The sequence below is a fragment of the Harmonia axyridis genome, chromosome 1 (assembly GCF_914767665.1).
Source record: "Harmonia axyridis chromosome 1, icHarAxyr1.1, whole genome shotgun sequence".
Lineage (NCBI taxonomy): Eukaryota > Metazoa > Arthropoda > Insecta > Coleoptera > Coccinellidae > Harmonia > Harmonia axyridis.
This window is the reverse complement of record NC_059501.1, coordinates 14440455-14458841: the sequence shown is the minus strand read 5'-3', so window position 1 is coordinate 14458841 and position 18387 is coordinate 14440455. Positions and strand designations below refer to the sequence as shown.

Sequence of the window (18387 nt, the reverse complement as noted above, 5' to 3'; positions counted from 1 at the left end):
TCAGAAAAAGGACAAAAATAATTTCTTGGAATTCAGCGACTTTCGTATAAATTATTACACATGAATGAAAATAAAAAAGGATAGGACTTTAGGTAATTTTATATTATTCGTAACACACATCTACATATTATTGATATATTCATATGTCATTGATTAAGATAATGATAACAGTGAACACAAATGACAACAGTAAATATTTTAATTGATTTTTTTCAATGTTAATCTGTCTGGAATATCCACCTCGTAGATAGGTTGCCTTCCTTCACATACCCAAACACTTCCATTGTCTCCGTGAGTTATCAAGTGATACATACCCTTTGCGACGTATGGAGGCCTGAAATATAATGAACAGGGATGTATTGCATTGATATTTACTGCTAAGGTATATATTAGAAGGTTCGGCACAAATTTCAACTTCATGAAAAAAATCTGAAAGAATTCAAAATAACAGTTAGCTTTGAAAATTTCAGTTATTTGTGATTTTAAGGACAGTTCAGTTTGCGGAATCAATTGCGACCTAATGGCAACTGAGTAACACTCAGCTGCAAAAAAAAGTAACAAGTTGATATTTGGTAATACTTGAAGTCTTATAGTTTTCTTATTTTTAGCTCGATTTTCAAAGTTCAACTTGCATATTCAATATTTTGCTAAAAGCTGGTTTATTAGTTACTATATAGGGTTCGTTTAGAATTTAAATAACATTGTTATCGAATAACAACCTTTCAAGGCAAAATAAAAAAATATCGACACAAAGTCACAATAACAAAAGGATTTTTCCGAAGCAACATTGAATAAATTCTTCAAGAATATAATTGAAAACACTAAATCTTCCTACGAAACTTCTGTTAAATTAAATGAAGCTACATTCTGCAATCCACATCTATCTAGAAAACAGTATCAGAGAGAGGTCAAATAACCATTTCAATCCAGAATCCGTTACAATTCTCGGAGTAAGATGTCGATTAATTCAATTAAACCCAGCAGAGGCAGGCCTAATTCAATTGGTTCAGTTCAAATTTGTGTTTTTAGGGCACCAAACTCGTATGGTAACTTTTGTTTGCTTCTTTTGAATCATTAATGTGAAATCCATATTCTAAGAATTCACAGAAAATCTGTTTGCCAAGAGGAATTCATTTTTAAGGGGTTTAAATACTCTTCTAGTATGAACAACAATTTGAAACTTCGTGAAAATTTCGTATTGATTAGGTCATCAGAACCATAGATAGTTCAAGCAAAATTTCAAACGGAAACCTATTATTTTCGTGACAATAGATCAGCCTTAGTTGATATTCCTCGTGTAGATGATGTAGATAGGTATAAAATAATCCCAAATCTCAAGCAGTTACATTTTGTTTGCTTTACCCGAACCATACAAAACTCAAGCAGAATATCTAACAAAATTACCATATATATCATTATAAATAGATCTGACTCAAGTTCAGTTTTTTTATGCAAAAAAAACCTAAAAAGGGTCCATGCCGAGTTTCAGGAGGATCGTAGAACCCCTCATCTAAATTAACTATCCGACAACAATGACATCATAATGAATGACATCTCATATACAGTACTGGCACTAACATCGCTTTAAGGAAAGGGGAGTACACGTAGAGGTGTTAGTTCGCTCTAGATTTTCTGAATGCCAATTTAATTTTTCATGAGAAGAGGGAATTCCCAATTATTTATTGCTTCATGATCGTAATTCGACCAATTTTGTATTCAAGGTATTTGAAAATGCTGAATTTTAGTATGCCTTAGGCCTAAGAATGAAATGAAAATTGTCATTTCTAAAATAAAATGCATCGTAAAAAACGTTGAAAATAAAATTGAAAATAAACTAATTAAATTGAAAGCGAGTGCTCAAAAACATTTCTCCCTTGAGCATCGTTATAACCGAGACGATCATAAAACTCCGCCCCCACATTCGACAACACGGCTGGTGTTACCGATCCCCTCCAAAAAAAGTCGAGTGGAATTAAATCCGTTAACCTTGCCGGTCAAGCCATAGTACCTCACCTCTAGTGCTAGGGGCTATACTTCCCTCTTCTTTCACAGTTTGTGGAAGGGAAGAGGGGAAAACGTTGTCGCTCTTCATTTAACTTTCAGAATTTTTTAAGCATTGCACACATTGATATTGCATCCTTAGATTTCGATTTGCTAACACTTTATGTTGTTCACCAAGTGCAAAATAAAGCTGCTGACGCCAAGACAGTACTTTTCTCTGATTTCGTTATCATAAAACTTGTATTTCACTCACTCTTGTTCTGGTAAAGATGCTAGTTGCTCAGCAAGTAGTTTTCCTAGTCCTTCATAGTCAGACAGAGCGAATGAAGATGCATCTGTGATAAGTGGTGTGTCAGTTACACCTGGACACATTGTTAGGAATTTCACCCCGGTCTTGTTGTAGAAATAGGATTGTCCAAATGACCTGGTCATGCCTAGCACAAAGTGTTTGGTTCCTACGTAGATTGGACAACCCGATAGTTCTTGAAGTCCAAGAATCGACGCTATGTTGACAACAATGCCTCCTTTCCCTCCACGATGTTTACCCATGTGTTCTAGAGCTAGTAGAGACCCAGTGACGACAGCATTCTGCAAACAAGAAATTAGTTAGTCCAAGAATTTTCGGCACAAGTTCATTGGAAGTAGAGATTCACGGCTGGACTTGATATTCAAGTAACTTGACTTGGCTTGACTTGAAATCTAGCTCAAGTCAAGTAGTAGTTTTTCAATAACAAGTCAAGTATTTATACTAGAAAAATCAAGAACATTCTATCAAACTAGTGGTTTTTTAACAGTTTTATTGTGTATTGTCTCCAACAAAAATGTGTTGAAATAAGAAGGAGAAATTGTTGTTTTGAAAAATAATTAATTGTGTAAAAACTATTAGAACTTGAAATTTCAAGTGATGCTTTCTTAAAAACTGTAAAATAAGGGTTCACTTCAGATGAAGAAAGGTTGTCGTTCTGCTGAGGCATTCCTAAAGCATAACCCGCAAAATCATCCATCGAAAAATGAAAAATTTTCTTACGTAAGCTATATCTTCGCATCACTTAAGTAAATGCAAATTAACGACATCTGTATCAATGATTGTGAATTATTGCTTGTGTTGCAAAAATGTTTTATCCCTCTATTTACTCTTTTTATTTGACTTTTTTTCCGATCCTGTGAAAAAGTTTTGATAAAGTTTGTAACATTCATACCTTTCTAAAAGGCTAATGGAAAAGAGATTTATGTACGTAATTTGTACGGAATTTCATGAAATTTTTCGTGTAATCTACACCTGTTAAAAAAATTATTTCCAAAAATAAAGTCGTGGACATTTAACACTATTTATTTCTGAGTTGGTATGAAATTTAAACGATTATTTACAATTCTAAAGTGAACCTTCATATTTTCGCTTTCAATAACGTATAAGTTGAATTTTCACGGTATAATAGTTTTTACATAATTCATTCATTTCCGAAACAACTTGGATTTCCTGAAAAATCGAAAAACCGCCATGGCTCAGTAACCTTTCACTTTTGACCTTTACTCGACTGGACTTAATTTGTTGCAAATGACCTCTTACATGACCCCTTCAAAGGATCAAGTCGAAAAACTCTGTATACATAAATTGATTCAAAATGGCGAATGCGCCGGTTGAAATTTTCATACACAAGATCTAAGTGAATTATATGCTCATTTATTAGACTGATAACGTGAATTCCACAACTCATAAATATAACATATACATCACATCTGTATGAAAATCAAAATAATACGTATTCAATAGTTTTTTCTAACGGTGATTGCAATTTTATAATAGACTTTGAAAAAAAACTTATTATAAGTATAAATTATAATATTATAAAAAGTAATATTATATCTTTATGACATTGTGGTATTGAGATAAATGAAAATGTTGATGAATTTGTGAAAAGAGCATCGAGGTTAACCCCTGTTGTTCCTGAGCCAATAAGTGGGCTTGGTATACATATACCAATACAGAAGTGAAACAATAAAAAAACTCTCTGAAGGAATACTTTGGGTCGAACTCAGACCTATACCACAAAGCTTCTGAAGCTACCACGAGCTGACATTCGGGTAATGGTGGGATTGCTGATAGGACACTATCGATGAAAATAACTTTTGTACCGTATGGGTAAGTAAGCAGATGAGATCTGTAGGCTCTGAAAGGCCTAAGAACCACTCAGATGGGAAATTCAGTTTTGGATACTCACGAAGTAAATGCCAAGACTTCTATGGATGTCGTAGGTTTCGTTGACAGCATCGTCGACCTCCCTGGGTTTGTATGAATAGGTAGGGTTAAGAACAAAAGATCAATTCGGTCGCAGTTCCCGATAGGGTGACAGAACCGTAAGAAGACATAAAAATAATAATAATATTTTATGAGAAGAAATAAAAAGAATGATATAAACAATGAAAAGTTATTATTGTTCATGTCCTTCTACCTCAGTTCTCATACATTTAGCAAACTGTTATTGTTAATTTCAAATATTCCCCTCACTCAGATCAATCATTTTTATTTTACTGAATGTACTTGGTAAGCGGATATTTTAAACATCGAGTCTATTACTTTTCATTTATACATATTTGTCACTCATTCATATTTCGTTTGATTTTTCTGTTGCCTTGAAAAAGTCTGAATATATTAACGAGACATTGACTTAGTCCAAATCGAACGCCTGCTTTCGATGGTCTTAACCCTGTAAATTGAATTGCAACATTTCTTGGATGATGTAGTTTTTAGGCAACTAGTTGAATGAAGATTGAATTATGCAGTTTTTTTAATTAATTTCTTTTCAATCTCTTTGGGGGAAGAGAGTTATACCTAGACGTGTTCTGAATGATTCGGTCTAAATTATTGGAATTCTGAGTTAGTATTTTGTGGAATACAAATATATATTTTTATTTTGGGATGTTCTTGCAATTCCTCGCCAACACATTCATTCATCATTCCAAGCAACCGTCTTGCCAGCTCATTTAGTGTTTCACCACAAGAAAATGCACCACATCTCCCATTTTCCTGACACTAACGAAAAATTCAGGAATATCTCAAGCATTCCGGAAATTTTCGTTAAACCTAGTACCTCCATATTATATATTTTTCTTTATGAGCCCTTCGAGTCTATTTCCAAATTTCCCATATGATTCCGATCAAATAAATCAAGTTTCCTCAAGAGATGCAACTCCACTTAGACAGCAACCATCAAGAACACCTACCTACTCTCCAGATGACCTCAATATGATGGCAACGTTTACAGAGCGGGAACAGATCGGTGGATGCCGTGGTCCCCATTCGTGTTAAATTACTTCGAACAAATTGGACGAATTTCCAGGTGGAATGCGAGTTGGGAAAATTGCCCCTCAAAATAATTCAGTCCGGAGTATCGCGAAGCTTCCGGCTAAAAAAATTATTTGAACACGATTTGGAGGTGAGCATCCAACGAGAAAATGAATTATTAGGACTATATCAGTTTTGTCAGCGGGTTTGCCAATGGGGTCAGTACTAGGTTGGTGAATTATGCAACAAAGCAATATGTTGAATACTATTGATTTGCGATGGTGGATAATGGAATCAGTTTTAATTTGGAGAAATGAAAGCGTTATTTGCTGAATTACGTCAACATTCAACAATAGTAACGAAGTTAATTATGGTTCATTATATTGGATGATAAAATCGAAATTATGCAAAAATTAATATTTCAATAATAATAATTTCAATTTATGCAGTTAGTTTGTTAGGTAAGGTAAGGTCAAATTTTTACAGTTGGTTTTTTAGGTTTTGTAATGAATTTGAATCTTGTGTCTCCGCAGTTTGGAACTTCTCTGATAACCATAAGTTAGGAGAAAGTTTCCTATATTGATCCCTCCAAAAAGGGACCCCCTGTTTTGGAATTGTTTAATTTAAAAAAAAGTCATCGTTCACTTACGCAATTGATAGCGATTTCCATTTCCCATGAGCCATCTTTCATTACACCAGCATTGTTAATCACTATGTCAAGAGTTTTCCATTTATCCAATGCAACATTGAAGGCACCTATAATTAAGAATATAAATAATCAATATTATTTAAATATCCGAAATCTTAAAATTCTTCTGTTTATTGATAATGATTCAGTAATTCTGTGAATTAAAAAATGAGGTTTAAAATAAGGATACTTATGTGTTTTACTCAATGAAATCCACATACTACTTCCCAAATAATTCTCCGAAATTGGATGAAAACATATGACACAGGGTGTTTGATGAAGATATGTAAAAAATTTAGTCGTATTTTCTTGTGGTATTAAATTGTCCGTCTCGAAAACTCTCATAAGATTTTTTCAATTAATTAATTTTTGTGAGTTACATCCCGACAAAATGCCTTTAATTTTTAAGTCTTGTAGAACTCAAAATGGGGGGGGGTGACGAATTCGAAAAAAGTTTTATGGAAACAACAGACCAAAGTTCAATCAAAAATCAACTCGTGAATTTTTTATGTTTCTCTATTAAATACCTGCATAATTTTTTATGTATCCAACAAAATAAAAAGAAAAAAAATGGAACCTAATATTTATTTATAGAGTCTTACTTTTTAATTCATCCTCCTTGGTGACATCAGCACGACAAAAATGGGCCACAGTTTTCCCATACTGATTGTTCAGTTTCTGGGCTGCTTCGAAGCCTTTTGTCGAGTCGAAATCAACGATTGTAACTCCCTGTAGACCATTTATATGAAATATTATTCTTATGCGAAAACTGTGAGATTTCGTTTCCGCTCGTTGTCTCAAAACATTTTTTTATACTCAGTGTTGAATTCTCCACGGAATTTACATAATTCAAGATTGGATATTCCCAAATGGTGCGTTTTTTTTTCTAAAATGATTGAGTATTCGAATGGTGGATTATTGCAAATTGCTTTTTTAAGCTAACTTTGTAGATGTTATGGATCGGCGAAACTAAAACTCTTAGTTTTAAATGATCATGTAAAGGCTACAAAGAAAAAACAAATTTTTTAAAGCCTGTACCTATATATTAGCCTGAACTGAATCTGAATGAATGATAAATGAAAAATGTGTTTTATTCTATGAGGAAACTTTGTTTGAATTCAATGCATAGGGTTCTTCTATAAGAAGTCTTTTGATATTTAAAAAGTAAAGAATACACCGTTGCTAAAATTGGAAGGACATTCGTTGAAATCACTACAAAAATGGTAAAATTTTGCGCTCATTGTTAGCAAAACTAAACAATTATTAGTAAATAACATACATTTGACACAATTCGATTTGACTCTTGGAATAAATGGAAAATATTTCAACTTGGGGTGTCCCTTGAGAGGAATGAACTCGAAAAACTCAATATATTTGAAACAGATGACATTTTTGAAAAACCGGTAACTGGATATTTGTCGACAAATCTACGGCTGAAAAACTGTCCTATTAAAAAAACTCCCCTTTGTATCTCTGAAACGTTAATTAATTACTTTTTTGAATATCTCGAACAGAAACCCAGATATAAAATATAGAGAAATATTTGAAACAGTATTTTATCAGATCGCCCTGTAACTATTACGAGATATCTAGAACATAAATCGGGGGTCCTCGATGATTAAAATTAATAGATATGGTTTCAGTGAGCATCGAATTTGGGACACCCTGTATTTTAAACCACGAAATCTATATTTGCGCCGAGAACAATTCTGTCATTGAATATGATTCGTAATAGCATGTTGACATATGTCTCTCAAAACAAATATATTTGTTTACAACGTAGTAATACGTAATAATAGCGATAACTCAAAAAAAAAAAAAATACCTTGAGTCCATGCCTAAGTAACTCACTAGCGTATTCGAAACCGATACCAGTTGCAGCACCCGTAATAAGAGCGATTTTTCCCTCAACTCTGAAACCCATGTTAACTAACACCCCTGGAATAAAGCAGAAAACCATTTACTGTAGGGAATACATTAATTTATATCAATCCAAAAGGCCATGGCTTTGTTGTCATTATTAATGATAACAGAAGGATATGCAGTATCTACAATAATTACGCAATCAACAGAATTATTTTGGCCATCTGTTCAACGATTAATTCTAATTAAATACGTTGTTTGTTGTTTACCTACTTTTTGCGGTGTTTTATGATAAGAGAGAGTTTGGTACATCAGTTATTGATGTTGGTTAAATGTGTTGATATTAACACATTGGACATATTGAGATTATTATTATGCCAATTATTTTAATTTCTATATTTGATTAGGTGCGGGTGTAGGTATAGAATTCGAAAAACATATCTACTTTCAAGTTCATAATTATTTGAACATAAGCATAGTAGCATCCTCCTTGCGAACAGAATATCGTAAAAAATGTTTCAATTACAATCAAAAGAAAGCGCTTTCAAGTTCATAATTTTTTGAAAATAAGCATAGTAGAAATCCTTCTCTTCCGAAGAGAAAATCGTAAAACCGTAAAAAATGTTTCTCCATTTCAGTATCGTAATGAGTTCACTACAGTTCTGAAAACAGTGCTGTTACGAACTCATTACAGCATCGTTTTCAGTTATATTTTTCGTTTTGTGGTTGTCTATACTGTCTTCTAATCCTATCAAATTTCAACATACGTCAATAATTGTCAATATAATATAATTTGGATATAGTGAAATGATTTGCAACATTATTCGCAATTTCTCTTAGTTCTGGTGGTGTTAAATCGATTTTGGCAGACATAATTCACTAATTGTGATTTATTTCAAAATCGAAACGTACGATTCATATTCTAATTCCGTAATCTGTCAATTTTCGTAACAGTCACACCAACTGTCAAGATACAATACAAAAGTCACTAGGATATATAATCTGAATTTTTCATTGAATTCCGACAATATTTCACAAAAATTGACTGAAATAGAGAAAATATCGTCTAATACTCGTTGCAGAAGGCAATTCCAACACTCATGGGTTCGAAAACTCGCTCCTTAGTCGCTCGCTTTCGAATTTCGCATTCGTGTTGGAGTAGGAGCCCATTCTGTAACTTGTTTTAGAATATAATATTCAATTACAATCAAAAGAAAGCACTTCTCAGCCTATGGGTGATATGAGTTTCGGAATTCTACATTGTTAAATATTTTTTAATGGTTTTCTCATTTTTATAAATGATAATAAACCTAAGCCTAAAAAAATCAATTTTGTTTTGAGTATATTTGTCCAACAAATCATTATTTTATTGTTTTTTGTTTCAGGTTTTACTGGGACCTGTGTATGCTACTGCTGCTAGTCGCAAATTTGATTATTTTACCTGTAGCTATAAGTTTTTTCAATGATGATCTGAGCACACGGTGGATAGCGTTCAATTGTTTATCGGATACGATATTCCTCATCGATATTGTTGTCAATTTTAGAACAGGTAAGATTATTCTGAATTCCTTTGGTGATTGTGTCATTCTAAATTCTTCTTATTCTCATTCGCTACAATAAACGTATTTATTATGACTACTTTCTTGAGAATATCATGAAGGTGGAAATCATCCTTTAAAATGCTTTATACATTATGCATAAAATTGAAAAAAAAAATTAATTTCATTGTTCACCCAATCGGATAGGCTTAGCCTTTGTGGGAATTCTGTTTTTTTTGTAGATTGTATAATATTTCTGCAAATGAATTCATTATTATTTTTAAGTGGATTTCTGTATAAGATATTTTACATCCATAATCCACAAAATAATAAGTGATTATTTTATCGAAATAAAAAATATTTTCAGGGATAATGCAACAAGATAATGCAGAACAAGTGATACTAGATCCTAAACTGATAGCCAAACATTATTTGAGGACGTGGTTCTTCCTTGATCTGATTTCGTCCATCCCCTTAGATTACATATTTCTTATATTCAATCAAGTAAGTAGAATATAGTGCAATGAATTCAATCGAAATGATTATCATTGAAATTTGAGTCAATGTAGAATTTTTTCAACAAACTTGGCAAATAATCAAATCAACATCTAGAAGAAAAATATTGGAACTGATTTTTGTCTTGATTAAACAAAAAACAATCGAAACAATTAGACTGGGATTATGATAGTTATCATATTTAAATTGATTTGTCCAGCTACTGGACAATTCGAAGATTCTGGAATATATGCAGTTTCTGTCTGCATAATATTCGTGAAAATTTCAATGAACTAAACTTCGAAAATATACGTCTGGAGATCTACAGAACCTTTATGAATCGACCTCCATTAGGTTTGAAAATAAAATATGCTTGAATCTTCTAACTTTAGTTCTATTATCTACTTTCATTCTATTATCATCTACTTCATATAATTGTATGAGGGATCCGAATTCTTAACACCCAACTGAATAATACGCTACTGACTTGACGATACGAAAACTACACGATCGATCCTAAAACGGTGGACCATGCAGTTTTATGGATATAGAGAGACGTAAGGGAAAGAGGTACTTGAGACTTAAGACTGAGACTGGAGTACGATACATACGAACGAGGGTGGTATTCGACGTTACAGATTAGACGGAAAAAGTTAAATAATTCGACGTGAGAGATTAGATGTATATGTTTCGACGTGAAGGAGTAGACGCAGCGAGTTAAATAATTTCGACGTTAGATATAGGGATCTCGAATAATTATACGATTAAAAATTAGACGAAATAAAATAACTTCGATAGACGAAAGTTCAGTGGCTGTACATTCAATTGACGTTGAGTATTGTACATAGTGTAAATAAACGATAGTTGAGTACCGGCGACCTTTATATAACCCCTAGACAACGATATAGAAACCCTACATGTATATACTTGTATTGCAAAGTATATGTGCAGCGAAATTTCAAGATCAGATACCTAGTATTCGATAAGATCTTCAAAATGAGGAACCGCAACACTCCTCATCCCTATTTAAAATCAAGGGGTTGTACTGTACTCACCCCCGTTAGGGGGTTGCACTAACGGGAAGGCGAAGAGCGGAAAAGTTGTTCCCCATCGAATCAGAAATTGACGGGTCCTAGCGATTTTCCACATTATCCTTTCGAAACCGGATAATCGAGGCGTTAAGTTTTTGTTGGACCACACTGTATATCCGGTGATTCAATCAGTTTTTACTAAGTCAATCAGCCCCACAGAAAAACCTATTAATTCGCTCTTGTTTACGAAATAAGTGTCTGTTGATTAAAAATTGGAATATTGGGAAAATATACGACCTAAATTTAGCAATTAAATTTTCATGAATTCATGTCATTTTAATTACAAATCTGCCAAGTTTGTTGCTAATTCTTCCTCACTCAATCCATATAAATCATCTCATTATAACGACGATCACCAAAATGGGAATATGATCAGTTCCAGGACTATGGCGATAGTTTTCAAATTTTACATGCAGGACGTGCCCTGCGTATCCTAAGACTTGCGAAGTTGCTTTCTTTGGTGCGACTACTTCGTCTTTCACGGCTGGTTCGATATGTCAGCCAATGGGAAGAAGTCTACGTAAGTATTTCGCTTTATTATCGCTTAATATTTAGCTATTGCTTACACGCATCGTCGGTGATTACAATATAATAAGGGTGAAATAATTTTGGTTGATTGTCTCCGGAGAACAGACTTATTATAAATGTGGTCTGGGAAATTGTAATTTCAAATGTAGTTTTTCGGTAATTAAGAATGTTTCATAATGCATCAACACATAACTAACTTATACATGAATTTAAATGTTATAAAGCGTTAAGTGGACTAAATTGGTGAATTGGTTTCATCTACATATTTATTTTTAAGGGTATAATAAAGGATGTATCAATAAAAGGCGCAATAATTTTTTTTTTTGTAGCGAATCATTGTTATAATACAGGTTCATAGGTATTTAGGCTTTATACAGTGGGGAAATCCAAATAGAATAAATTGATAATACTGTTCATTATATAAAACATTGAAACAATTCATGTTTGAGTCATAAATTGACATTCTTCAATCCTTCGATCCCTATCTAGAACCCTCTTCTAGCAGTGGCGGAGTTACAGATTTGCCGTTTGTAGGCTTTTCAAGTTTTTTCAAGTGAAAATTTGAAGCTTTAGTTCCCAGGTCTTAATTAAAAAAAAAAAATTATTGATAGTCAGTATTTTTCGCGCATAAAAAATAATTTATAGCATGACACTGCTCGACCTCATGTTGCGAAATTGGTCAAGCATAATTTAAATCGTTGAAATGAGAAGTCCTACCCCATCTGCCGTATTCTTCAGACGTTGCTTCCTCGGACTATCACTTGTTTCAATCAATGGCACATGGCCTGGCTGACCAGCACTTCCGGTCTTATGAAGAAGTAAAAAATTGTATTGATTTGTGTTTCGCTTCAAAAGATGACTAGTTTTTTAAACGCGGGATTCGTACGCTGCCCGAAAGATGGTAGAAAGTAGTGGCCAGCGATGGACAATACTTCGAAACATAAATGTATAACCAGTTTTTCACAAAAACGGCTTGAATTTCGGAAAAAAACGGGGAAAGCAGAGTTGTACGTCTATTCATTCCATTTAGCCTGCTGGTAAATCCGCCACTGACATCGAGTGATATTTTCAACCCACAACTTTTCAAATGAGAAAATGGGCGTTTGACATATCGTTTGAAAGATACATCCATTCTCTATACTACTGTTCATCGCAAGAATGAACTTAAAATTTGATGGACAGCAAATGAACATTCAAAACTATTTCTAACATAAACTCGAATGAGATTGAAGGATAGGATAACAATGTCACGATGAAAAATGTTAATTGATAAATTGAATTTGTTGTATTTCGGAATTTTCTATATGTACCGGGTTTTTCACCATAATTTAACCCCCCTTCAATTTCGTTACAAAAAGAGGTACAAAAAAAGGTTTTCTACAAAAGTTTCCCGAGATCGACTAGTGTTTTTTGAAATTATTTCAAAAAATGAGATATATACATAGTGGGCAACATATTGATTGCAACTTCATTTTTTCAAATGGAACATCCTGTATAATTTTCTATATTTGACTAGATCTTTTTCCCCTGATTTCGAATATATAACATATGTTTGGCCTATCTCTCTTATTCTGAGAACCACAGAGTTTCAAATTTTAAGAACCACCTGGCAAGCTAAGTAATCAGTTTTCAAATGGAAGCCTGCGATTATTCAAAATGCCCTTTTTTGGGTTATCTCGTTGTTAACAATATATGACGCACGTTTTTCACTATAAATTGGAACTTGGCATTTTGATTTATCGCAGCCTACCACTTGAAAACTGATTACTGAGCATGCTAGGTGATTCTTAAAATTTGAAACTCTGTGGTCTGAGATAGACCAAACATATGTTATATATTCGAAATCAGGGAAAAAAGAGCTAGTCAAATATAGAAAAATATACAGGGTGTTCCATTTGAAAAAATGAAGTCGCAATCAATATTCCCACTCTATATATATATAATTTTTTGAAATCATTCTAAGAAACACTGATCGATTTCGTGAGACTTTTGTTGAAAACATTTTTTTGTACCTCTTTTAGTAACAAAGTTAAAAGGGGGGTCAAATTATGGTGAAAAACCCGGTACATTTCCTCACCATGCTTGTTGCTACCGAACCATAATTGAAAAAATTGTGCTCAAATTCTTAGTGAAAGATCCAATAAGCGGAGTTATCATATCAAGCAACAGTTCAAAAATCGATTTTTCATTATACAAATATTGTTCAAATGGCGAACATTTCAGATAAATGTCTATCATTTCAAATCTGACCCTTTTATTGATACACCTCTAACATAGGTAGAAGATATATTAAACTATAAGTTCATTCAAATTATTAATTGAATGCTTCTCTGCTTTATTCTGTATTGGTGTAACTTAATCATCTCTAATCGATATTTAGGTAGGAAAGTACTTCATTTGTAACCATGGAAGCTTTTTTGGTTCTTAAAAATATGAATACTTTTTCTACAATTCGAATATAAATCGTATGCCAAATATACAGATAATTGCCCTCTGCGGGGTTCGTATAAACGGATTGGTAAAGAAAGGTATATACATTTGAGAGTTGTTTAATACAAAAATTATTTCACCCTACATAAATGTCGAGCTGTAACAGTAACTTCACCAGAAAGTTGAAGAGAAAGCTGATTAATGAAATAACTGAAAAATAAACAATTCAAATCGAGAATTAGGTCTACTATGATGTTCAAAACAAACTTTATTATTGATGAGATATTAGAAAAAGCGAAAGCAAATTAGGATACCTGAGCTTTAGGCTTCCCGCATTTGCTAAAGGCCTACAGCTTTGAACAATATGTGCTGAGCACCTATTCATTGTTTCATTACACTCAGTAAGACTCGTGCATTTGGTTGAACAAAGATGTTTTGCTTCGTCGAGTTGAAACAACTTGAGTGCAACTTCAATCCGAATCAGAATTTGCTTTCTTACTCTTACTCTTTTGATATATATCTCTTTCAATCTTCTTTTTACTTCACCGTTGAAACATGCACTATTAACACTGGCACAAATAGAAATATTATGATAAGAGGCATTGTAACTAAATTCTCTGGCAACCTCATGATGTTTATTTATTCTGAAACCAAAAATTGAATATCAATTTGAGAAACCATCTGAAAAGTAACTCTCTTGGATCAATTGATATTTATGACTATAGCAATTCTTTCTTGTATATAGACTTGACCTTCCTAATACCTCAACTCATATAGCAAAAAACCATTTCGAGAATAAATTAAAATGAAGGTCGTAATATTAGAAAAAATTTCTTCATAATAATTTGCGAGGGGCTTTATTATGGTATTTCATTACGAAAACACTATTGGAATCTTCAGTAAGCTAACTCTTTGGCGTTATGTATCTCAAGCGACGCCGATCTCCTGAGTATTGCTCTGCGTTTGACGCCATCCTACGGGCTTGTAGATAATGCATTATTAACTACAGTGATTGAATTCTATATTAACTATACAGTTCGATTTTGTATTTCTTGAGGAAAATAATTGGAAATTGCATAAATTATATTCACAAATCTCCATAGAAATATGTTTGTTTGAAATTTCGAATCGTTATATTCGATATATGATGTTTTTTTGATACGGTAAATGATTAAGTAAAATTGGTGCTGTTTTTTTGACATGAATTGAGATATTCCGTGTTATTCATGTAAATCTAAGTTTAACAATAAGAATTAGTTTTTGTGATTTAGTTCAACTACATTTCTCTCATGACACAATGAGTTTTAAAGAATTCAACATAATTAATATGAAATAATTTATAATTATGGTTTGGTTTGACTACCCCCCCCAAAAGTTACTGAATATTGTGAAGAGAACTGAAATGGAAATGTAGATCATACATCATAAAATGATTTTATGGTTTTGTTCATTGAAAAAAAATTTTTTTTTGGAATGAACGGAATTTTCCATTGCGAGTGTTATATAGGGTGTCTCAAAATAAACTCAGTACTCTAATATGAATTTTACAAATAAAAAGATCAAAATATCATTTACGAGAAATATGGAAGAGGTTCTATTGTACATTTTTCATTTCATCTGAACAAACACGGATACACTTTTATATTAGAATGAAGGCACATATTCAACCATAATTTTGAAATTCTATATACCGAAAATGAAAGTTATGGTTTAACCTTCTTAGTTCTAGAAATAAATAGACACGAAAAACTGAAATATTATTGAACAGCCAAGTGGAAGTTAACTACTCCCAACTTTTAAATATCTTTCCGCCATTTATCTTCTACCATTTATGCTGGACTGTCTAGGATCATTTCTAATAAAAAACATGTATCTACCCCCATATTTAGATTAGGGATGTTTCATTTTAAAAATTCTGAATCTGGAGAAGCTTTTGTTTTGCGCAGCAATATGATGGTTTTAGCCTCTATGAATAAATATAAGGAAAATAATATCACGGCATACAGACAATTTTTAAATTCCTAGAGCGGCAGATATACAATACTACTAACATTTGATTCTGGGAGAAACGGTTCCTTGTATGCAGTTGTAACTTACAACTTCCTCTGTGGCTCAGGTGGTGGAGCACTGGACTAGTGATTCAGAGGTTGCGGGTTCGAGTTCCGCTCGAGCGAAAGATTTGCTATTTGAATGATTAACGAGTATAGACCAAATGTTAATTAATTCGATTCTAGTAAAAGGATCTTTGTTTTCAAAAATTCCTTTCAGAATATTTGAATTTATGTTTGTTCAGATTGAAATTAAAAAATTCCTGGGATCACTTTTTTCTGTCAATATTTCCCGAAAACAGGGTCCTTTTTGTAGCCTTGTTTTCAGGGTTTTCATGTTCATATTTTGTGTCTTATTATTATTATTTGTAGAATGGATATCAGTGCTTTGTGAAGTGAAGTGAATTTAAACACTTTTTAGGGGTCTGTAACTAATGCAATGAAAGCTAGTCTTTAGAAGGTTCAAATTCATTTATAACTAACCAAAATGCTTATCACCCGTTTCACTTATTGATTATAAATTTATTTGTTTCGAAAATATCATGAGGACAACAAATTCATAAATTTGAAATTTGAGCTTATTACGCTGCACAGATACCTATGTACCAGCATCCACCTAGGAGGCAAGCACAGTATGCTCCTGATGGCACGTTATTACCACCAACAATAAACAGGACAACAGAGGTGCTACACAAATCTCTTTCAGTTTCAGTGTGCTTGCCTGTTTGTTTATATGGTCCACTGAAAGATTTTTTCAAAAATATCATAACCTGCTTTTCGACAAATCATATACTCTTAAAATTATCCTATGAATATGGAACCGTCAATTCTTCAATCAATAATTCATTCTATTTATAGAGAGCTGCTCCTGTTTCATTCATTTTGCTCGAATGACTGTAATTCTGTAGATCTGGGTTGAAAATGGTCTGAAATTATTAGGTTTCACTCACTCATGAAAACTTCGTATATAAAATATTATTACCTATAATATTTTTATAATTTATACTTTTATGTTTCATGGAAAAGCACCCAATTTCAAATTCAATAATATACCTATTTTCTACTTTTCATTTCTTAATTTAATGTTTGTACGTTTGTTTTAACAAATATTACACTATTACTTTACTTTTTACCGAAAATGATTAGCTTGCACTCTTAGATATGAAATTCATAGTCAAACTCATTTATATATTTTCAATAGGCCTTAAACACAATAATTTTTCCTAAGATAATATCAAAACATCAATTTTCAGTAACATATGATAGTTTTGTGGTCAGAATGATGCGGTTCGTTTTGTTAAAACCGAATGTTATGTAAAGTAAAATCATTCCAGTGGTGTAAGACGATCTGAATCTCAGTTGAGTGTTGTAAAATAACTATTGGTTCTCCAAAATTTCCTTTTTGATAATAGTAAGTAAGATCGTAAGATCAGCATATAACATGATTAAATTGAAGTTTTACGGGAACATTTCTCTTCCTTGTATTTTGCTAAAAATGACTAGGTTTTAAATTTCATGTACAACATAACCATATATGGTTTTTTTCTTCGAACTGAATTTGAATTGAATAAAATATGCCAGGTTATGATATTTTTTGGGATCATCGTAGGAGATACCAGCATCAGTGGTTTAATCATTTCGCAGAATGTAAATGTTAGAATATAGACAATTCATGTCAGTTGTCGAAATGGAAAGAGTGAAGTAAAACTCATTCATTCAACAGTGTAGTACTAAATATCTAGAAAGAAAAACTGAGAGTTTCAATTTGTAAATAGTTTCAAACACTAAGATCCACACTTAAACATCTCGAATTTACACATGGCCTCAAAATTTCTTCTATAAAATTTAAATTATTCGCGATTTGAAAATTCTACGAAACCTTTTCTCCTATTGAGCTAATTTGTCCTTGAAATTAGGTCTTTGTATTCGGTCTTATTCTTATCGCATTTGAAAGCTCTAGTGTCAATTTTTCACGTAATCAGCACTCTTCAATTTGGCGATAACTGAGGGTTCACTGAAACTTGGCTGCTTTGAGGAAAACTACAAAAGCTGTATTTTATTTTCAGTTACCGCGGATTGTAAAGTCCTTGTGGTGAACTCGAAAGTGAAATCTGATTAAACTTTTAATTGGCAAGTTGGAATCGAATGAAAATCTGAATGAAATTGATTATTGCATTCACTTTGTCGAATTCATTTTGATTTGGGCAGAAAATGTATAATACCTATGTGCGTTTTCGTAAATTGAAATTTTCTCTTCATTTCCGATGTTATAACGCACCAAATTTCTCTTGCTTTAAGCAATCTTTTTCTTTCGTTTATATCCACGTAGTTTTTGAATATTTATCCAATTTAGTTTGTCTTTGTGGATTTGTAAGATTTCTTAATTTTGGTTTTTCAAAAGACTAAGTTACATTTTTTCTTC

At 32.6% G+C, this 18387-nt stretch overlaps 2 protein-coding genes across 6 annotated transcripts in view; one reads left to right on the top strand and one right to left on the bottom strand.

Moving 5' to 3' along the window:
- LOC123677445 (potassium/sodium hyperpolarization-activated cyclic nucleotide-gated channel 2) overlaps nucleotides 1-18387 on the top strand; it is a 194291-nt gene that overhangs the window by 147030 nt on the left and 28874 nt on the right. For all 5 annotated transcript variants that reach the window (XM_045613988.1, XM_045613980.1, XM_045613970.1 and 2 more), the window contains 3 exons: nucleotides 9221-9384; nucleotides 9741-9877; nucleotides 11336-11479. In XM_045613988.1, the coding sequence (XP_045469944.1) occupies nucleotides 9221-9384; nucleotides 9741-9877; nucleotides 11336-11479 (445 nt within the window). The remainder of the gene's footprint in view (nucleotides 1-9220; nucleotides 9385-9740; nucleotides 9878-11335; nucleotides 11480-18387) is intronic.
- LOC123677483 (15-hydroxyprostaglandin dehydrogenase [NAD(+)]-like) lies at nucleotides 89-7986 on the bottom strand. The gene is made up of 5 exons (XM_045614034.1): nucleotides 7798-7986; nucleotides 6575-6701; nucleotides 5934-6040; nucleotides 2255-2589; nucleotides 89-334 (listed from the first exon to the last, which is right to left on the bottom strand). The coding sequence occupies exons 1-5, from the start codon at nucleotides 7930-7932 to the stop codon at nucleotides 199-201; spliced, it is 840 nt and encodes a 279-aa protein (XP_045469990.1). The 5' UTR covers nucleotides 7933-7986; the 3' UTR covers nucleotides 89-198.

Bases quoted from the DNA above. Each gene is read 5' to 3' on its own strand.
- LOC123677483 (XM_045614034.1), bottom strand. From the start codon at position 7,932: ATGGTTTTCTGCTTTATTCCAGGGGTGTTAGTTAACATGGGTTTCAGA. The intron at 6,702-7,797 runs GTATTTTTTTTT...AATGGTCTACAG, and splicing joins TACTTAGGCATGGACTCAAG to GGAGTTACAATCGTTGATTT. The intron at 2,590-5,933 runs GTAAGTGAACGA...TCTTGTTTGCAG, and splicing joins TGGAAATCGCTATCAATTGC to AATGCTGTCGTCACTGGGTC.